The 23,427-nt window shown below is 27.9% G+C and overlaps 3 protein-coding genes across 3 annotated transcripts in view; 1 reads left to right on the top strand and 2 right to left on the bottom strand.

Moving 5' to 3' along the window:
- Positions 1-2,037: 2,037 nt before the first annotated feature.
- Positions 2,038-6,306, bottom strand: LOC136076073 (uncharacterized). Its single transcript, XM_065789538.1, has 5 exons — positions 6,001-6,306; positions 3,290-4,039; positions 2,622-3,205; positions 2,172-2,580; positions 2,038-2,100 (listed from the first exon to the last, which is right to left on the bottom strand). Exons 1-5 carry the CDS (start codon positions 6,304-6,306, stop codon positions 2,038-2,040), a joined length of 2,112 nt encoding a protein of 703 aa, XP_065645610.1.
- A 2,192-nt stretch (positions 6,307-8,498) lies between these two features.
- On the top strand, positions 8,499-9,901 carry LOC136076072 (zinc finger BED domain-containing protein 4-like). The gene is made up of 4 exons (XM_065789537.1): positions 8,499-8,691; positions 8,802-9,089; positions 9,212-9,823; positions 9,870-9,901. The coding sequence occupies exons 1-4, from the start codon at positions 8,499-8,501 to the stop codon at positions 9,899-9,901; spliced, it is 1,125 nt and encodes a 374-aa protein (XP_065645609.1).
- A 3,905-nt stretch (positions 9,902-13,806) lies between these two features.
- The window catches only part of LOC100205504 (parafibromin), a 166,111-nt gene continuing 156,490 nt past the window's right edge, over positions 13,807-23,427 (bottom strand). Inside the window, exons 21-22 of the mRNA XM_065790991.1 lie at positions 20,337-20,384; positions 13,807-14,178 (exon numbers count right to left, since the gene is read on the bottom strand). Of these exons, the coding sequence (XP_065647063.1) occupies positions 20,348-20,384 (37 nt within the window). The 3' untranslated portion in view covers positions 13,807-14,178; positions 20,337-20,347. The remainder of the gene's footprint in view (positions 14,179-20,336; positions 20,385-23,427) is intronic.

Genomic DNA, 23,427 nt, shown 5'->3' with positions numbered 1-23,427 from the left:
TGATGTCACCGTTAATTACTTATTTATAATTTTTTTTTTTTTTTTTTTATCTCAATATTCAAATGCTTAGAGTCCTGGTAACTAGGGGATTTAATATAAATAAATTATCAATAGATTTCTCCTAATATATGTAGATACTAAAATTAAATAGGTTTTCAAGATTAGACAACTAAAATTTTTCCCATTTTGTCCACCTACTGGCCCACTGCGCGTTGCTAGATAAACTTGTTTTCCTATAAAAAAACTATGTTCTAGCTTCATTAATTAGTTTTTCTAATTAGCAGATTGTACGAGCGTCTACAGAATTTTTAAAATTTGTATGGTTATATTGTTCCCATTCATTCACAATCACCAAAAATCTTTGACCATGTATGCTTCAAGTAGTACAAGCTTAGCAAACAATAACTTACAAGAACTTGAAACTGACAAAGTTGCAACTTTACTTTTCTTTTTTTTTTGATGATAATTTTTGAAATGATAATTTAAGTCCGCCGAGTTGTTTATTTTTACTATCCTTCATTAATGTGGAATTAAAATCATTTATATATATATATATATATATATATATATATATATATATATATATATATATATATATATATATATATATATATATATATATATATATATATATATATATATATATATATATATCTATATTAATATATATAAATGATTTTATATATATATATATGATTTTATATATATATTTACATATATATATATATATATATATATATACATATATATATATATATATATATATATATATATATATATATATACATATATATATAAATATACATATATATATAAATGTACATATATATATATACATATATATATATACATATATATATACTTATATATATATATACATATATATATATACATATATATATACATATAAATATACATATAAATATATATATATATATATATATATATATATATATATATTAATATATATATATATATATATATATATATATATATATATATATATATATTATTGTGCAGTAATACGTTTAGTATGAGTAAGACCGTATTATATGTTTTCCGCGATTTTTAAAATTTTGTGCAAATAAAAATTTTTGAGCGCAATTACAGATTTTTTGTTAGGTAAAAGAGTTCAAACGTAAAAGAAAACCGAATTGGCGCCTAGTGGCAGCCAGATTTATGAAATTATTAAAGCAAACATATATAAGCTTTAAAATATTTGAGTATAAAAGAAAATATGGCAATAAAAAAAATATATTAAAAGCAAAAGTTAGACATTAAAATATAACATATTAGTAGGCCTGTAAATCGAGCCGAACGAGCCAAGCTTGCCAGGGCTCGGCTTGGCTCGTTTACATATTAAGAGTGTTCAGGCTCGGTTAAAGCTCGTTTCGAACATGAGATTTTTTGATCGAGCTCGGCTCATTAAGGATTAGTATTGTTTGTGCTCGGCTCGTTTTACATGTTGCTCGAGCTCGACTGGTTTAAAACTCGAAATAATTATTGTAACCTGTTAGTTTAAAGCTCGTTTAGTAAAAAAAAAATTGTTCATTAAAGGCTCGTCTGTAAATAATGCAAGTCTAAATCAACAAACAACATAAACAATCCTACAGTCTATTAAACATGCAAGTAAACAACATAATGAAATAAGATCCCACAAATCTAATAGTTCAAAATAAAAGTTAAATCTAATAGTTCAATGTTCAAACTTAATGTTCAAAGTTCAAACATAATGTAAACTCTCACAAACATAATAATTCCTATTAAACACTGCACTATGAGAGCAAGACTTATATTTGTGAAAATTACATTTTCACAAATATAAGTCTTGCTCTCATTGCATTGGATGAAACAAGATAAAAAGCCTTCCTCTAATTCTCTAGAAGTTGAAGCTCAAAAGTGCGCTGAAAATCTGAAATTTTACAACAAACTTGCATGAAAATGAATCTAGGTAATTAAATATAAAAAATAATTGGAATTTGAAAGGAGATATCATGCTACATAAAAACATAATTTGAACCTTAATTGTTTACCTTTTCATATAGTAGAATTAAGAACCGTTGGAATAACAACATTCAAAATTCCTTCTTCAAGATCAACCTACAAATTAGTTGATATTAAAACTTGAATTAAAAAAGATATCATAAAAATGACTAAGAGAACAACATTACCTTTTTCTCTTGACTATCATCTTTCAACCAACTTGCACAACAAACCAAAGCTTGCACTGTTTCAGGTGATAATGAACTTCTAAATGAATCAAGCACTCGACCTCCTGCGCTAAATGCAGATTCTGAAGCAACTGATGTTAGTGGAATTGAAAGTATTTCTCGTGCCATCATTGAGAGGATCGGTTTATTAATGCTATGCACCTTCCACCAACCTAGTACATCAAAAGTAAAGTGGGTTGATGGTTCACATTTAAAACGCTTTTCCTCAAGATAAAGTTCCAACTCAGTCTTTTCAGCTACTGAATTTGTGTCGCAAAACTGCTCAAAGTCAATAACTTGCTGCAAATTTGAGGAAAATTGTTTTTTATCCTTAATGGTTGTATCTGTTGATCCCGTTGTCTCACTTTCACTAACATATGTTTGGTACAACTCTTTGAGCACTTCCATAACCTTCTTGAGATGACAGAAGCAATTGACATCAACATGTTGCAATCGACCCAATATTTGTCAAATTTATTAGACATAGTTGCTGCCATTTTCCTCATGTACTCATCATCACTTGCAAGATGTGTGTTCAACATGTGTTTCACCCTCCAAACTTGAATAAGATATAAATTTGCTGTTGGATATTTGGTTCCTGAAAATAGCTTAGATGTTGTATTATACACCGAAAAAAACTTGCATATTTTTTCAGCTTTAATCCAATTCTCATCAGAAGGCAACCATTCGTAGTTAGCATCCCTTGCAGCATATTTTATCAAAACAAGTTTAAATGGCAGAATATGCTCTAACATCGTATAAGTGGAGTTCCAACGTGTTGCGACATCAAGTCGCAACCCCTTGTTCGTTGGAACATCCATTTGCTTTGCAATTTGTCCAAATTTATATAAACGAGCAGGAGTCTTCTTTAAATACTTCACTGTTTCTCTAATACTTTCAATAGCAAAAGCAATCTCTTTTATCCCATCTTGCACCAAAAGATTTAATATATGTACAGCACAACGAACATTAAATATATGAGATTTGAAATGGAGCTTATTTCGTGAAATTAAATTGTTTTTCAAGAAAGTAGCAGCTACATCATTTGAACTTGCATTGTCAACAGTTATTGATTAAACCTTTTCATCTATTTCCCATAATTCCATACATTTGGCAATACAATCAGCAATAAGAACTCCAGTGTGAGGGGGCTCTAATTCACAAAAGTTTAGGATAAAACTTTTTAATATCCAATCTTTATCAACAAAATGAGTAGTGACACAAATATACCCAACTGTTTGATTTGAAGTCCAGTTGTCTGAAGTTAAACACACCCTACTAACATTTTTCAACATGTTCTTTAACTTGTCCTTTTCAGTTTGATACACCTTGACACAATCAGATTTGAGGGTAACTCTTGACACCTTTTGGTACTTGTAATTCAAAGCCTTTGCAAAAATGTTAAACCACTTGTGTTCAATCATATTAAAGGGATGCTCATGTGCAATAAACATCTTAGCTTGTATTTTTTTTGGATCATAATTTAAAGAGAGTTCTTTAAGATTAACATCCAATCCAGCATTACCTTCTGGCAGAAAAGGTAATACCTTATTCTTCCCTCTAGTCCTCAGTGGTATGCATAAGCCTATGTGTCTTTTTAGTTGTGTTGTAGCTCCAGATTTTTGTTTTTTCCAAGACTGAAGACATCCTTTGCACTTCACCGTATAAATTATTGTACCATTCTTATCAGTTTCAGACACCTCTTTATAAGATTTCCAAACATCAGAAGTTTTTTTCCTCTTTCTTCCATTAACAGTACTACTTGTATTCTCATCTTCCACGTCAATTAAATTGTTACCATTTTCACTGATATTTTCACCATTCAAATCCTCAACATTATCCCCAGTTTAAACATTATTAACAACATCCATAATATTGAGTTTTTATCTACATTAATGAAAAATATGAAGTTAATTTAAATAAACTAAACATATAATGGAAGAACAGTAAAAAATATAAATAGTTAGCATCTATAATAAAAGAAAGGGGAGGTACCTGTTTCTGTTTGAACTTTGAAAAGACAGTAGAAAAATCGTGAATAGTAAGCTTCTGCAATACGAAGAATTCACTTTGAAAAACGTCAAAAAATTTTTCGAACCTCGAATTTCGTAGTTTAAAGATATGGACTTCGAAAACACGGAATTTGATTTTTTCGAAGTTGAACAAAATGGTCCTTATAATTGCGTATACAATCAAAAAATTTCGAAGTAATGAAATTTGAATTTTAAATTTTCTAAGTTCAATTTTTCTTCAAAGTTTTTTTAATTAAAAGTTTGCTAATTTTTGCTTATCGCAAATTATCTTTTTAAACTGTTTGACGCTCTCCAACTTGTAGTTCTATTAATTATATTAAAATCTGTAATCAACATTTTTATTCACAAAGAGGAAGAGAAATGAATAAACTTTTATAATAACAGAAAGCAAGAAAAAATGTTATAATGCATTTAATCGTTTTAATATGACGCGAATTGTATATTAAAGTTAGAAAGTTAGTAGTTCGAAGTAATGGAACTCGAATTTTAAAATTTCGAAGTTTATATTTTCAAAGTTAAAAAAAACTCTGTTGAGCATTAATTTATAGTTCTAGATTTAGTAAATACAAGTTTTTAACAAAAACAATAATTCACGACTTTACCTGATTAAATAGCAGAGTAAATAAACAAACATTCAATATATTATCACGAAACATTTAGTTGTGCAACTTGAAAAAATACCTCTCTACAAGTTAAAAAATGGCTCCTTCAACAAAATCATTGTGAAAAGAGTTTGAAAAAAAAGTTTTATATATTTACTTTTCTGTTTTGCATAATTTGTACACTCTTAAATCCATTAAAAATGGTCTAAGACATATTGGGCCTGTTTGCAAATGACAATAGTCAATAGCAGCCTCACGTAATTAAATTGTTTATATTAATCAATTATTTAGTGTAATAAGAGTTAAATGGGTCATATCTCATATGGTTACACTAACACTATATTTTTATTATATGCTAATATATATAATATCACAATTTTATTTATTACATATATATTATTATAATATAAATAAATATATATATATATATATATATATATATATATATATATATATATATATATATATATACATATATATATATATATATATATATAATATATATATATACATATATATATATATATATATATATACATATATATATATATATATATATATATATATATATATATATATATATATATATATATATATATATATATATATATATATATATATATATATATATATATATATATATATATATATATATATATGGCCAACTCCATAGTTCAGTGACGCATCATGCGGAGAGATTTTTTTTAATAGAAATTTTTCTATAACTCAAAAATAATTTTTTGTTACTCTAAATCAATCTTGAATTAAAATTTTATAATATAAACTAAACACAATTGTATTAATATAACACTGCTACATAGCAAAAATTAAAACATGAGTTCAGTGATGCAACGCGGAAAAAAGTGTTTTTTTATCAGCATACTTTTAAATGGAGTTTTCGCTGAAATTTTAACTCTTGCTTGACTTATTAGACTTTTTTGTTGTAATTTATTCATTTGGCAATAAGGTAGTCATAAAAAAAGTCACAAACAATAAAGTTTTCATATCGTTTTATTTTACAGAAAAAAAACTATCAGTTCAGTGACGCAACGTTCAGTGACGAAACAAAAAGACGAAATTAAAATCATTTTAAAAAGTTTTGTTATTTTGTAATAAATTTTAATTATACTCAGTTGAAAATAGCATCGGAACAACGTTATCATTCTGAACATAAAAATAATGTGATTTTGATATACCTTTGATTTTTCTTGAATAACTTAAAATTGAACTAAATCCAAGTTCATTTTTTTGTTGTCTTGTATCGTTTTCTGACATGTGAACTATAGATGTTTGCAAATCTTGTAATGCTAACGCAAAATCTGCTGCTGACCTGATTTCGTATTGACTAGTTTTAACTTTAGCTCCTATTCCGTCAACCACTCCTTTCCCGTGCGTCGCTGCAAAGAAATGCCAGAAGAATTTTTTATAAAAACGTTTTTCAAACACAACCATTGCAGCCATAATGTTTTTGTTTTTGAACTGAGAAGTGGCATTATCGCAGAAAATGTGTACTTATTTGACTTGATCAGGAATAAAGTGAAGGATTTTGTCAATGAACGGTATAACGGAAGACTTAGTAAGATCAGTTGAATCTGAAACTATGGCAAATGTTTTTAACTCAATGTTCCAGACTGCTAAGGTCATGATAGAAACTTGATTTTGACCAAAATGAGCCGCTTGTGGCTCATTTTGATAGAAACACCTAGCGTTTTCAGCCCACTCAACTTGGATTATCGCAATTTCAGAATTAACACTCATCGAAACCTCCTCCAGTTTATTAAAAATTGTTGATTGGTTTTTCTTTACAAATGCGTGTTTAACGAACTTATCACGCATCGCTGATATGTGTTGGATGAGTTCTGTTACAGTAGACTTTTTTGAAATTTTTTCAATGTTTCCATATGTTTTAGTTTCAGGCTTTCTCCACTCGTCCCAGGATACTTCGAAACCAAATGTATTAACAGTTTGCAAGGGTTTATCGAACTGTTTCATACCTTTGCATGCAACGCATTTGTCATAGGCGCAATCGTATGTGTGCGGTTCACAAACAAAGTTATTTATCATTTCAGATCCAACTTTGATTGAAGGCGCTTGAATTGATTTTGTTAATGCATTTAAGGCAAATCGCATATTTTCATGCAAACTACAAACACAAACATTATGCGGAAATTTTGTAACTGATTTTACATTGCGTGGACGAAGTTCGCAAAATTTGCTGAGTCCAATTTTTATGTGCAGATGCTTTTCCTTGAATAACTCGAAAGCTTCTTTTAGCGTATAATATAAATGACGTATTTCAATATTGTTTGCTTTTCCGTCAGATAATTGAATTCGAGTGACATCTTTTTCGTTTGGTGATATTTGGGAAACTTCATCTTCATTATAAAAGTTTACAACTGCTAAAACATCGCTTTCAGAAAGACCATACAGCTTTGAACATGCTGGAGGTAGACCCAAATTATCTTTACAAGCAGAGCTACTTGAAAGAATAGAAAGAATTTCAGATTGTTTCTCCTTTAAAGTTGGTAGTGCTTTTAAAACTTTTTTCAATGCTTTTCCTCTTTGTTGAACATTTTTAAAAGATGAGCTTGGTCTTTGATATTGATTTAAAAGTTTTCTTTTTAAAGCGCGACTTTTTAAAACTCTTAATTTTGCTTTAGCAGCATAAGCTGCTTTTTTATTAGGATCGGCTTTCAATTTTTCTCGATATCTCTTAGATCTAACTCTGGACATTTCTTTCTTTTTATCAGCATATATATATATATATATATATATATATATATATATATATATATATATATATATATATATATATATATATATATATATATATATATATATACATATATATCAGCATATATATATCTTTTTATCAGCATATATATATATATATATATATATATATATATATATATATATATATATATATATATATATATATATATAAATATATATATATATATATTAGGGGTGCACCGATGCCTACTTTTGGCCGATGCCGATCCCGATAGGTACAGGCCGATGCCGATGCCGATGCATCGGCCCTGAAACTGGATATATGATGGAAATTTACACCTGAATGTAAATGCCACATTCCATTCATGTGACGATGAAAGCAACATTTTGAAATTGTTATTGTTGAAGTTTATTTTCCCTTTTTTTTTTCATTGTTCTTTGACAGTTAGAGCAATTACTTCAATTGAAAAGCTCGTTTTATAAATATTTACTTTCGTCATTTTGTTCGAGTTATAACGGTTTTGTTTTTTATAAAGAATGACTGGAAGATTTTAATGCCGTTACTTATTGGCAAATTTTTAGCAAATGTTTTTACGAAGTTAAAATATAAAACAATACTTATTTTAAATGTTTATCTATTAAACGCTATTAAAGCAATTTTCTCTTCCAGTTCCCATTTATTCAAATTATTGTTTCAATTAAACTTTTATTTCTCTCATCTAAAAAAGGAAGAAACGACGCAAAAAAAAAAAAATTCTATACAACGTTATTCATTCAATTCAATTCAATTCAAGTTTAACTTTTCTTTCTCTTTTGTTCTTCTCTTTTATAAAAATAGTGCGGGATAAAACAAAAACTTTTCTTTTTTAACGTAGAATTAAATTTAGAGATATAATTAAATTAGAATTAAAGAAACAATGAGTAAAGCAACGAAAATCTGGGACCATTTTGATATTGATGAAAATAATCGCTCAAAAGCAATTTGTAAATTTTGCAAAATGAAAATATCAAGAGGAGGAACATCTGGCGAAAAAATGACAACATCTAATTTAAGAGGGCATATGAAAGCAAAACATATAAAAGTTTTCCAGAAAGTAGAAGATCTAAAATGTTTCAAAAAAATTAACACAGAAAAAAAAATGTTATTGCATCTACTTCAACCAGTAAAGAGAATGATAATAGCTAAGTATCCGTTAGCAACAGTGTTACAGTTATTCTAGATCAAAAACATCAATCTAAGCTTGAGGAAACTATTAATAAGGATAGGAAATGTACTTCAAGTGAACAAAGAGCTCAAAAACTAACTATGCTTATCGGAGAAATGATATGTGTAGACATTCAGCCGTATTCCTTAGTTACAGATCAAGGATTTAAAAAACTAATTATGCATCTTGAACCAAGGTATACCATGCCCTCTAGAAAACATATGACTAAAACAGTTGTTCCTTTAATTTATGAAAAAATGAAAATAGAAATTATGAATGATGTAGCAAAAGCAGATATTTTGAGTTTTACCACTGACGGATGGACTACACATCACAATGATCTAATCTTTCATTCATTAACAGCACACTGGATAAACTCAGAGTTTAATTCTATGACAGCTGTGCTACAACTTAAAAAATAATAGGCTCTCATACAGGTGTAAAGATATCAAAATTTCTAAAAGACTCTTTAAATGAATGGAAAATACCAACTAACAAAGTGTACTTTGTCCTCTCTGACAATGCTGCTAATATGAAATTAGCCATAAAAGAAGCTGGTTTAGAAAAAAATTCTCTAAGTTGTGTAATCCACACTCTTCAGCTTTGTATAACCGATAAGCTTTTCAAACAGCAAACAATTGTAAATGATCTTATAGCTAAGTCTAGAAAAATTGTAACACACTTTCATCATTCTTCATCTTCCATGGATATGCTACATGAAATTCAACAACAGCTAAAGTTACCCCAACATTCACTTATACAAGATGTAGTAACAAGAAGGAACTCGACATTTTACATGCTAGAAAGACTAGTTGAACAAAAAACTTCACTAACATTATTTTTTATTAGAAATCAAAAGTGTAATGCCTCTAATCTTAATGAAGACCAATGGTTATTAGCTGAGACGCTTATCTTAGTTTTAAAGCATTTTGAGGTGGCTACACTAGAGATGAGTGAAAATAGGGCATCAGTTTCTCAAATTATTCCATTTATAGTTTCAGTAGAAGCGTACCTAGCCTATGCTTCAGAAAATGCAGGTGAAAAAACTATATTAGAAGAGTTGAAAAAAGATTTTATCTCAAGGTTTTCCAGCTATAAATATAACAAAAACTTGAACATGTCTACAGTTTTAAATCCAAGATTCAAACTTAGTTATGCCTTATCAGATAAGGAGAAAGACACAATAAAGTCAAATATTCAAGAGAAAAACATGAACCTAAATAAAACTGATATTACAGACTGCCTTTTAACTACCGACAACTTAACTCAATCAGATAATGAAACAAACACTTCATCTGAATCAACCCAAGAACCTAGCTATCCACTCAAAAAATGGCAGAAAACATATACAATTTCTATCAAGCTTCAAAAGCACCTCTTGACACTGAATTAACAAAATCAACAAAAGTAAAGTACTGTAAAAAACTTTCAACAGAGGCACAAATTTATTTAGAGAAAAAGGAAAAAATGTAAGTTAAAATGATTTTTTTAAATAAGAACTTTGATAACTTTTTGTTCTTTTCTAATTTATAATAAATTATTATAGATAAAACTAAATTCTAAATTATCATAAATAAATAAAAATTGAAAAATAAAATGAAATAAATAATATTACTAATATTCATTACTATTTAACAACTTATAATAATAAAAATTTAGTTTTTATATTTTTTGTTTACTTACTTTTCTTTTAGAACTGATGAAATAAACTTTTACTTATCACTGCCTAATCTGCATCAAAAAGAATGTCCATATAAATGGTGGGGAAATTACAAAAATACATGTATAAAGAAAAACTCTAGTAGCAATAATATTTTAGACCTCTCATACCTTGCCAAAAAAAAGGAGCTCCGCCTTCTTCTGTGTTCAGTGAAAGGTTGTTTAGTACTGGGGGAAATATTTATGAATCGACACGGTCCCGACTAACTGCAGAACATAGAGAAAATCTAGCTTTTGTGCATGCGAATTGGAAATTTTTTGAAGAAACAGAAACAAAAAAATAGATTCACAGTTTTATATAACATATCTTATTACTTTTCATAACATAATAAAAATTTATATTTATTTTAAACATGACGCAAGTTGGTCTATTAAATTTTAAGTTTTAAATATGTTATAATTTATGTTTATATTTTTTAAATGTGCATTTCTTGATTTTAAACTTCTTTGTAGAGTTTTGGATCCATAAGTTATACAATTAATGTACAAAATTATAAGAAAACTCTAAAAAAGTAGAGAGCCCTGTTAAAAGCACTCGAAAATTTTTAGTTTAGTGGTTGCATATATGCCTATATAATAACTTATTATTAATAAGTTAGACTTATACATTGTATTTATGTTTATGGCGTAATTCTATGTTTGGATATAATATAGAAACACAGAATCAAAAATAAAATTTCAAAAATTTCAAAACAATTGGCATCGGCCGATGGTTATCAAGGCCGATGCCGATGCCGTTGCATCGGCTAAATGGTCGATGCATCGGTGCACCCCTAATATATATATATATATATATATATATATATATATATATATATATATATATATATATATATATATATATATATATATATATATATATATATATATATATATATATATATATATATATATATATATATATATATATATATATATATTCGAGCCTAATTTTTTGTTCAAGCCCGGCTCGTTTACCATTCTAGCCGAACATGAACAAGCTCTTGTCGAGCCGATCACCGAGCCGTTCACGAACACGAGCCAGGATTTACAGCCCTACATATTAGGCATATTTAAAATTGCTATAAATATGTTAATTATTTACCAATTTTAGTCTAACAACTTTTAAAATCCAGATAATATATAGAGTTTTAATATAATATTTTAAAAAGCGCAAGATTTTATGTAAATGTTATTTATTTCTATCGATTTTTTAAACAACATTTTTCTCTTTATAATTTTTTTTTTCTAATTTACATTCGCGGCTACTTCAACCACAGCATTAGTATACTAATTTAAACTTTAGGTGTATATAAACGATTTTAAATTGTTTTATAGTATCTTTATAATGGTTTGAAACCATTTAGACATCAAAATTCTGATTTTAGTTTTTATACTTTTGTCCAGTCATTGGCACACTGTGCAGCTGTTTTATCATAATTTTAATAGAATTTAATATGCTGATATAAGTTTTATACTTTTGGGAGAAACAAACCAAAAACTCATTTTCGATAAATCAAAATTTACAAGGTCGGCGATTTTTAAAGCCTGTTTATACTGAAAGGCCAATGACTTTCACTGATTTTCTTTTTTAGTTTTGAGATATAAAGTTTTTGTTGATAATAAGAAAAATTATTAGACGAGGTGGGGGAGGGGGAGTCTTAATAAACTTGGGGGAGGGGCGAGTGTGTGTGAAAATTTTTCAAAAGTTAATAAACATCCTCTCCCCCCCCCCTTCTTTTAATAGGGACTTGAGAGTAATGATCTTTCGGCTGATCAAGCTTACGGATACAGAATTGTAACAGCAATCAGATAAGGAGTGTTACCTGAAAATTTAATAAACCTTGAAATAGATCATATTCCTCATACCAGATGCTCACTACAGCCAACCATTTTTGTAGATTGTGAGTTTTAATTCTTGAATTTATAGAACGTTTAGTTATTAAATTTATAGTTGGTGTGTATTTTCTACTAAACGAAATTATTTTTAATGTTTAATATACAGAAGCTAGTGTAAAAACATATTCTTATAATACAGAGGCTTGTGCAAAAACATACTCCCTTGAAAAGCGAAAAGGATATCTAAGCGCACAAGAAATCAGTAGGGGGTTTCATGAGCAAAAACAATGCTAAATATAATTTAGTTAGACTCACAAATTTTAAATAAAACTTATAAACTATTAATTGTTAATTATATGTAAATTTTAAAAAAGATATCAGTATTATATAATATATATAAAATGTTTTAGCGTTTTTTTTTTTTTTTAGGTGCCCTAAGAGAAGTCCTAACGGTCTTGTCACAGAGCACCGCGGAAGTGCATTTAACCAGGGAGTTCACGACTCCTTCCTTACCGCGACGCGAAAATTTGTCCAAAGCTCGTTTCGAACCTGGATCTCCTGATTATAAAGCAAATGCTCTAACCACTGCGCCACGACCGCATAAAAGTTTTTTATTATACTGTTTGTTATAACAAAATTGTTTGACTTATTATTAGTTTTAGAAAAGACAGCACACTCTACGATAACATTTACTGTCTAAAATATAAAAAAATCGACAAACTTTTCTAAAAACAACCTTCACGAAAGCCCCCATTATGTATTTATTTTTTAACTTTTTAACAAAATATAAAATTTTCATATTTTGTTTAAGTTCGACAAACAACACACTTTAACGTAACATTCTTTCTCTAAAATATGAAAAAGGTGCCTTATTTTTATAGAAATACCCTTCACAAAAACTCCTTTTCTGTGTTGGTTTTATGACTTTTTGCACCAAATAATCAATGTTCTTAAAATTTAACATAATAATTATTAAGTTGATCAAAAAAATTTTTTTTAATTATAGTTTCCCCCTTGTTAATTGGTCATACTTTAGTCATTTTCACCCAGCAAGACATTATTTTTTTCAATTTTTTTTTTTTTGCAGATTCGGAATCCCCATAAAATTATTCACCTAAAAGCCGTTTTTAAAATTGACAAAAAAAAAAAAATAATAATAAAAAACGACACCCTATTAATCGAAAGATTTTCTAAAAAAGTGTTTGTTACTGAAAAGTTTTTATAAGAAATATCAAACAGATTTGACATGACTAGGTTTCACGATCGGCTTTTGTGTTTTATTTTGCTTTTTAAATAAATACTATTTTAATGAGGTCATATTTTATTATAGCCTTAAGTTTCCAAAAACACCGGGAGTAATGTTATGCAACTGTCATCTATGATACTTGAGAGATGCTTTTATGTAAAAACGGTGATGAATAGACTTATCAAGACTTGTATTTTACGGGTCCGGACCGCTGGTTTATTACAATTTTGAGAAAAATTTGTTTTCTTTTTTAGCCATTTAATTAATAACTATCATTTATATCACATATAAAAGTATACATAATAATCAGATTATCATAATATTTTTAAAAAGCAAACACAATGCAAAACGATGTTTTATTAAAACGTTTATTTTGAGATGTTAGAAAAACATTTGCTTTAGAAAAAATAATAAAATTCATAATAAATTTAAAATCTTGACTTAATAGTTGCCAAAAGCATCTGATTTTTCCGTTTTTAGGGACTTTTCAATCGAAAAATTATATCAAACTATACTTTGTTATATTGCAAATTACGTTATTATGTGACATTCGATGCAATTCAAGCATAACAAGCATTTTGGAATCTCCAATCATATTTCTGATTAAATCTAAAAAAACAAAATATATAAAGTAACCATTGATGAGTTAAACGTTATTTTAAATATTTTGAGTCTAAATAGTAAATAAATAAATATACAGATAGACATATAAAGGAATAAATTAGATTATTGTGATATAGTTCTTCAAAATAACTTTTATTAAAATTCATGATTACGAAATGCCATCTAATATTTCTTTCAGGTTCAATTTTGAATGAAAATGTTATCCGCAGCAAAAGCAACAAGATCTCTTACCGAGCTAAATCTCTTAGGTGACTCTGTAACTGAATACACAGGCAGCATGTTGTCGTCTTTGCGTATGGCACTTGGATTCTTCCTGCATCACATCATCTCGAACTGAAGGAAACCATCAGAAAACATCGGCAGCTACCATCACAGAAATAGCAAAATTTCGCCAGAAAGCGAGAATTTCGATGAGAGATTATCTGCCATATCAAGTGCCATATTAACTGCCATATCAAGTTTGAGCAGACAATTAAAGAATGGCATCTTCTGACAAAGAAAAAAGCGCGAACATCACTGACTCAACTTACGAGAGAATCGGTTTTTGTCTCCAGGTTCAACGAACTTTTGTGATGTCAAATACTTGTCAAGCGACAGCGAGCAGATAAAATAAAACAGTTAAAAACTAAAGACAATGCGAGCGAGGAGGCTGTTAGAGGCATCATATTCCAGACGCCAAAAAGAAAGATGGGGCAAAAAAATGTCATTACTCCAAAACTCGCAGCAGCTCCAGATCAAACAAGTGTCAGACCGCAAGGGAGTTATTGTTATAGCCAAAAGTTTTGGACAAAAAATCGATGAACTTATTTAAACAGAGACTCAATTCGCCAAGTGAAACACCGAGTTCAGAGATCTGCAGACATAAAGATCGAGTTTCTGGGTAACGTTCCAGCTTTTTATTCTAGAATGGAAAGCTGATTCCTGATCTAATTGAAAAAGAGTCGGTCAATCGCCTGCTGGTATTGGTTTCAGGGAAGAAAGTTTCTCAGCTACTCGTAGTTGCCCAATATTCCATCCAAACAGGCGAAGCTCAGGCTGCTGCTGTGTTTGGAGCTATTGAAGACTGGGAATAGCTGACAGCATCCGAGCTACGTGTTTTGACATGACTCTAACACTGGTTGGATAGCTGGTGCTTGTGTCCTAGAGCAAAGACTTAAGAAGGAACTCTTGTTACTGGCTTGCAGGCATCACATTATGCATCATATTATATACATCAAGTAAAGTGTAATATACATGTTAACACGATAAAGAACAACAAGGATAAAATTGACAAAAGACATAAAGACCGAGAGGCATAACAAAGATGGAAGATAAACATTGTAGTTACGAGCAAACGTAATAGACAACTTTCAGCCACAATGATTTGAATTTGATTTAATAAAGAAAGAAAAACTCCAATATCTGATGATATGGTCAAGAGACCACTACATAGAGTTAAACTAAATGGTCGCATAGCATGTTGGAAACCTTTCTTAAGGCGTGTAAATAAACAAAAATAACTTAAATGGGCGCGAGATCATAAACCGTTATCATTGGATTAATGGAAAAAAAGTCTTTTGGAATTATCAAAATTCAAATTATTTGGAACCAGAAGACATCTATATGTCAGAAATTGGTAGGTGAACGTGTTAATGATATTTGTTTGAGATATTTTGTGAAACATGGTGGTGGTAATGACACGATTTGGGGCAATTTTATGTTCAAATTATTTGAAGACAAAAGAAAAGCAGAAAAAGCTTAAAATCATGACTTAGTCTCTACAATCACCTGATATAAACCCTATAGAGAAATTATGGGATGAGCTAGACAGAAGGTACGCATGTTACTAATACACTAATCAAAATAGTCTCAGGGAATGTCTCCAAGATGCCTGGAAAAACTTAACTTCGAAACATTAGATAAATTACTCTCTTAAATGCCAAATCTCTGTAAGGCAGTCATTCGCGTTAAAGGTGGTCATATTGACGAGAGTAAAACCTAAATAAAAGTTGTGTGTATCTATTGTATACAAAAAAATTCTTGTTTATAGAGCATTAAAATATTGTTCAGAAATGCATTAGTTATAAATTGAAATGAATTAGCATAATTTGTTTTTTATAGACGATTCACACACTGACCATAAACTTATGCCCGCTTACGTGTGTGTGTGTATATATATATTTAATATCTATTTATATATATATATATATATATATATATATATATATATATATATATATATATATATATATATATATATATATATATATAAAGATATATATATATATATATATATATATATATATATATATATATATATATATATATATATATATATATATATATATATATATATATATATACAGTGGCAAATAAAAGCCACACTAATATTTTTACTTCATTTTAAGTATAAAATGTATAATCAAGCAAAACAAAAAAAAATTGGATGTGGCAGTAAAAAGTTTAAGACAGAAAAGGTATGTTTATATATAAACCAATATTTACATAAATAAAATCTTTAAAAAACCGATTAATGTGGACACATTTAATATTTTAGAAAACATCTAACGGATGTAGAAATTGGACGAATTATTGAAGCTGCTGACCAAGGAGAGTCTCACAGAAGCATTGGAAAGCGTTTTAAACGAGAAAACTCAACTATTAGTAGATTGGTAAAGAAATATAAAAACTGAAAAAACTGGTAAAACTGAAAGGTCTGCTGGATCTGAGAGAAAGCCTAAACTTCAAAAAAAGAAGATCGCTACATTCTTAACGCTGTCAAAAAAAATCTTAAAATCACATGTTCTGAGATAAAACTAGATTTGAACCCTACTAATATCTCAAAGTGGACAATATCTCGCAGAATAAAAGCATCGGGTGATTTTTTTTCTGGAAAGCAAATTAAAAAACCCTTTGTTAGTGAAATCAATCGAAAAAAAAAGATTAAAGTGGTGCATTGAGCACAAAGATTGGACATGTGAACAATGGACTAAAGTTATCTGGAGCAACGAGTCTCCTTTTGTTTTGTTTTATTATGATCGATTTCACTGTTGGAAATTAATTGGGGAAAAATTCAACCCCTAAACATGCAAGGCAACAATTAAACATGACAAAAAGATTAATGTTTAGGGATGTTTTAAAGCACACAAAGTTGGAAAACTTTACTGGGTGAAGGGCATCATGGACCAGCATATGTATCATAAAATCTTAGTTAATCAGTTTGGACCAAGTATAAAAGAACTTTTTCCTAATAGTGACTACATCTTTCAACACGATAACGATCCTAAACATACAGCACGGTTGAACAAAAGAGATCTAGAATCTAAATTGATACCAGTTATGTCTTGGCCAGCACAGTCTCTTGATTTAAATCCAATAGAAAACCTTTGGTCTATATTGGATAGAAAATTGAAAGATCGTAGAGCAACAAATGAAGATGATATGTTCCAAATTCTTCTTGTTGGTTGGAATGCTTTGCCAAACAATTTATTAAAAAGACTTGTAGATAGTATGCCTTCTAGATGCGCAGAAGTCATAAAAAGAAAAAGATGGCCAATTAAGTACTAAAACAGCTGAAACCTAAAAAATACTTTACAAATCCTAATTTCTTTTTATTATATGTAATATACAATGATGTTATAAACATTTTTATCAAAATTGTCCTATATTACTTTTATTATATGAGTCTTACACATTTTTTGTTGCTGTTTTTATATAAAAGATTAGTGTGGCTAAATCAAGTTTCTAGTAAATATTTGGTTTTTGTTACTTGAACGTTCGTATTGAATGTTCAAGAACTGTAAATCAGAGTTTGCAAAAGTTGGTTCAAAGGTAATGTTTGCAGTGAACGTTACGCGAACCTAAATGAACGTTGTGGCAACATCTCTTGAACAATAATTGGCTGGGTATTTATTCACATTAATATATATATATATATATATATATATATATATATATATATATATATATATATATATATATATATATTATATATATATATATATTACGCGAACCTAAATGAACGTTGTGGCAACATCTCTTGAACAATAATTGGCTGGGTATTTATTCACATTAATATATATATATATATATATATATATATATATATATATATATATATATATATATATATATATATATATATATATATATATATATATATATTAATGTGAATAAATACCCAGCCAATTATTGTTCAAGAGATGTTGCCACAACGTTCATTTAGGTTCGCGTAACGTTCACTGCAAACATTACCTTTGAACCAACTTTTGCAAACTCTGATTTACAGTTCTTGAACATTCAATACGAACGTTCAAGTAACAAAAACCAAATATTTACTAGAAACTTGATTTTGATAGCTCTTGAACATTCACCTCAAACACATAATAACACAAAAGTTTACTCAACGTTTTTCTTTTCCTTTTAATTTCATAAGTAAATGTTTAGACGAACTTTCTGTTTATACTTACAACGTTACGTTACCAGAGTATTAATTATTATTAATTTCATTTATTGTAGCCTGTATAAGCTTGTGGTATCTATTTTAGTAATTCGTGTATAAAACTGTTTTTATATAGAATTGACAGTTTATAACAGTTTAAGTCTTTTATAAATGGTACATTTAAGTCATTCATAAATAAAAATAGCTTACTTATTTAAACCACAAAGAACCTTTGTTTTCTTGATAAAAAAATTTAAATTTTTATTAAGTTAATTTTTAATAAAAAAAAAAAAGAATTTTGTTTTATAATGAAGTATTGTAAATTATGCTATATTAAAAAAGACATGGGTTTATTTTTTATGTTTTAGTGGTAAAAGCTGCACTTTTTCACTTACACAACACATATTTATTTTATATGCTGTTGATGTTTTTTTGTAAACAGATTTATTTAAATTGATATAAATTGTTGTTAGTGGCCTTTAAAGCTTTAACTAGTAATAATAAACTTTTTCATAGCATGAAGTATTATTTTAAAGTATGAATATATATATATATATATATATATATATATATATATATATATATATATATATATATATATATATATATATATATATATGTTTATATATATATTATATCAACTTGTTTTTCCGTGCAGAGACTTTGTTTGTCGAAGTTCGTGTCTTGGAGTTATAAAGAACCACAAAAAAAAAAAAAGAAAAAAAAAAAAATAGCCTCCTCAACTGTAGAGGCTTATAACTATGACAGCAATTATTAAAATAAACATAACATTAGCAAAAATTAGGACAATAACCATAAAACTATTACTACAATTAAATCACTCTCACTATTATTATAAACAATATTTATAAGATTTATAAAGCATAAATTAATGATAATAGTAATATTAGTAGTAGAGTTAAAAAAGACAGTATAAAATAAGTTATAATAGTTTTATAAATACAGTAAAAAAAAAAAGGAATAATGATAAAAGATAAAATTGATATTTATTAAATGTATACTTAAACAAAATTTCTTAATTTGGTTTCGATTGAGACAAAGAATGTTGCCAATAAAAGGATATTGTAAACCTTTTTTAATTATAACTATCAGGTTCTCAATTGCATTTTACGTTTTTTTGTTACAACATTCATGGTCTCAACTTAGCCTTGGCGAGGTAAATGATTAAAAAAATAATTATTATATATATATATATATACCAAAAAAAAATTATATATATATATAAAAAATTTTTTTGGTATATTAGAGATGTTGTAAAGATGAGCAATAGTAATGACACCTCCATTAGAAAAGAAATCAAACTAATCATATAATATCACAGAACAATTTTTTGTATGTGCTTTTTTTCAGCTTCTGATACTAATGATGATAAAAATGTGTCAGGTTTGAGGTTACCTTCATTTTTTTATTAATTTCAAAAACTTAATAATCAACTTCAAAAATAAAAAACAATAAAAATTCTTATAATAAACTTTTAAAACTTTTAAAAAATAAATACATCTTTTAATAACCATAACTAACAATTACTAATTAATTTAGTAATAGCTCTAATTTGTATGTATACAATAGCTGCTGGCAGTCTGACTTCTAAGTAAGTGTCTGTATGATATCATCAATGTTATAGTTTATGTGGGCTTGATCTATTTGTTTAAAAAAAATTAAAAACTTTGTATAAACAAATTTTATTTGTCAATTTACTTACATAATGTTGAACTAGAATCTTAAATTTGGCTTGCTTTTAGCAAGGAATCTAAAATATAAAAATATGAACATATATCTATATATTATTGCTGAACTTCTAATTTACATTATTATATATATAAATATTTTATATATATATATACATATATATATATATATATATATATATATATATATATATATATATATATATATATATATATATATGTATATATATATATATATATATGCATATATATATATATATGCATATATATATATATATATATATATATATATATATATATATATATATATATATATATATATATATATATATATATATATATATATAAAGGGTGGTTAAATTTTAAAGGCCGATGTTGAATGTGAACCAAACCTAAACGTAAATTATTTTTCTGTATTTAATGTGTCATTTCTCAATTTCAGACTGACTCAATTTTAACCATGGAAAGTTACACAATTGAGCAACGCGTTGAAGTTATTCAGGCCTATTATGAAAATGGGCGTTCAAATCAAAATGCATATCGTGCACTTCGTGAGTTTTTTTGTCAATTTAATCGTCCAAATGTGCGTACAATCGGAAAAATCGTGCATAAATTTGAGCAAACCGGGTCTGTAGGAGATGTGAAAAGACCAGCGCATGCTCGTACAGCTCGTACTGCCGAAAATATTGCTACTGTTCGCGACAGTGTGGCTGAAGAGCCGTCCACATCAACTCGTCGTCGTAGCCAACAATTGCACACGTCGATGATGAACATTATGCATAAAGACTTGCATTTACACAAGGTGCAGTTGACCCAAGAACTAAAGCCCACTGACCATCTCAAACGTCGTCAACGGTCAGAATGGTGCCAAGAAAAGGCAACCATCGATGATCAATTTCCGACGAAAATCATCTTCAGTGATGAGGCTCATTTTCACCTTAGTGGCTTCGTCAACAAGCAGAATTGCCGCATTTGGGCGAATGTTAATCCGAGAGTGATTGTCGAAAAACCAATGCACCCACAAAGAGTGACTGTTTGGTGTGGTTTATGGGCTGGCGGCATCATCGGACCATATTTTTTCCAAAATGATGCCGGTCTGGCAGTTACTATGAATGGTGTTCGCTATCGTGAGATGATAACGAACTTTTTATGGCCCGAATTGGACCATATGGATGTGGAGGATATGTTGTTTCAACAGGACGGTGCCACTTGCCACACAGCTAACGAAACAAAAGCGTTTTTTTTGCGCAAAAAATTCAATGGCCGTGTTATCTCACATGGTGGCGATGTCAATTGGCCGCTAAGATCATGTGATTTGACACCGTTTGACTTCTTTCTTTGGGGGTATTTAAAAGAAAAGGTGTACGTTGATAAGCCAGCAACAATTCAAGAGCTAAAGGATGAGATAATTCGGCACATTAACGGCATAGAACCTCAATTATACCTCAGCGTCATCGAAAATTTGCACCATCGGATGAAAGTGTGCCGCCGAGGTCGCGGCGCCCATTTGGCCGATATTTTATTCCATACATAATTGAATCATACCATATTATCATAATAAAAAGATGTTACGATAAATTCCTTAATAATTTGTGTTTTATTCAAATTTAACCACCCTTTATATATATATATATATATATATATATATATATATATATATATATATATATATATATATATATATATATATATATATATATATATATATACATTTAAACAACTTTAAAATGTATTCTACAAAAAAAAGTGCTCAATGTTCTTAAAATAACAGAGCAATTATAAATTAGTGGAAAATCACTTAACATTTTTTTTTTTCATGAATAAAGACTCATCTGAAATGAATGATCAAATTAATAAAAGTTCTGCTTTTAAAAAAAATATTTTTTAAAGGGGGGATTTAATGTAACTATTATTTGAGCGCACTTATTTTTATAGTGTTTTTAGGAGAAACTTATTTTTGTACCTGCATTTAAAAATTAATTCTGATTTTTGTTTAATAAACATTCCTGATTTGCATGTGTAATTATTTCAAATTTTTCTTGTAGGCATAGTATGCATTTTTTGGAAATATTGTTATATGCAGGTGCTGTTTTAAGGATGGACCAATTCAGTATAAAATCATCAATATTTTATCTTTTAATTCACATATATACTTTGACAACATGGTGTCTTTTGAATGCTTTTTACTTTTAAAAGATTGCTAATGATTGACAAAATATTTTTTCCATTCACCCTCTATTATTGGCATAACAGAGGGTGAATGGAATTTATATACAAAAAATATGGTATATAAATGTGTTGTTTCCTCTAAGAATATACCTAATAAACAATACGTTGGCATGTATTGTTTACCAAGTATATTTTTAGAGGAAACGACACATTTATATACCACATATTTTGATAAACAACTTCCACTCACTGGGCAATTGTTTTTATGTTTACAATTACAATTTTTTAAATTTTGTCCAACTTAATTTTGCTTACATGTCCAATCTCACTTTTTGAGGGAACCAATAACCTACAAGAAAGTTTGTTTTGAAAATTTGGTTTATGGTCTTTTAGTGTTACAAAGGCTTGGGCAGGGACAGTCGATTCAATTCTGTTATCAAGGTTAATTTTTTTAGCAATACTTTGCGCTTCTAAATTAATTGCAAAAATTAATTTTCCAAAAAATGCATACTACGCCTACAAGAAACATTTAAAATAATTACACATGCAAACTAAAAATATTTAGTAAACAAAAAATCAGAATTAATTTTTAAATTCAGGCACCAAAATAAGTTTCTCCTAAAAAACTATAAAAATAGGTGAGCTCAAATAATTGTTCATTAAAAAATATTTTTTCAAAAATGCATAATTCTAAAAAACTCTTTTTATAATAGTGTCAGCATATTCCACAAATGTGTGAAAATTTACAGTAGTTAAGATATTAATATATATATATATATATATATATATATATATATATATATATATATATATATATATATATATATATATATATATATATAATTATATATACGTATATGTATATATAATTATATATATATATATATATATATATATATATATATATATAAATATATATATATATATATATATACA

Source organism: Hydra vulgaris, chromosome 02 (assembly GCF_038396675.1).
Source record: "Hydra vulgaris chromosome 02, alternate assembly HydraT2T_AEP".
NCBI lineage: Eukaryota > Metazoa > Cnidaria > Hydrozoa > Anthoathecata > Hydridae > Hydra > Hydra vulgaris.
Note: the sequence above shows the minus strand (reverse complement) of the source record. Positions and strands in the feature narration are given on the sequence as shown.

Bases quoted from the DNA above. Each gene is read 5' to 3' on its own strand.
- LOC136076073 (XM_065789538.1), bottom strand. From the start codon at position 6,306: ATGGCTGCAATGGTTGTGTTTGAAAAACGTTTTTATAAAAAATTCTTC. The intron at 2,581-2,621 runs GTTATGGAAGTG...AACATATGTTAG, and splicing joins GCTTCTGTCATCTCAAGAAG to TGAAAGTGAGACAACGGGAT. The intron at 2,101-2,171 runs GTAATGTTGTTC...ACTAATTTGTAG, and splicing joins ATGATAGTCAAGAGAAAAAG to GTTGATCTTGAAGAAGGAAT.
- LOC136076072 (XM_065789537.1), top strand. From the start codon at position 8,499: ATGAGTAAAGCAACGAAAATCTGGGACCATTTTGATATTGATGAAAAT. The intron at 8,692-8,801 runs GTTTCAAAAAAA...CAGTTATTCTAG, and splicing joins GAAAGTAGAAGATCTAAAAT to ATCAAAAACATCAATCTAAG. The intron at 9,824-9,869 runs GTGAAAAAACTA...TTTTATCTCAAG, and splicing joins CTATGCTTCAGAAAATGCAG to GTTTTCCAGCTATAAATATA.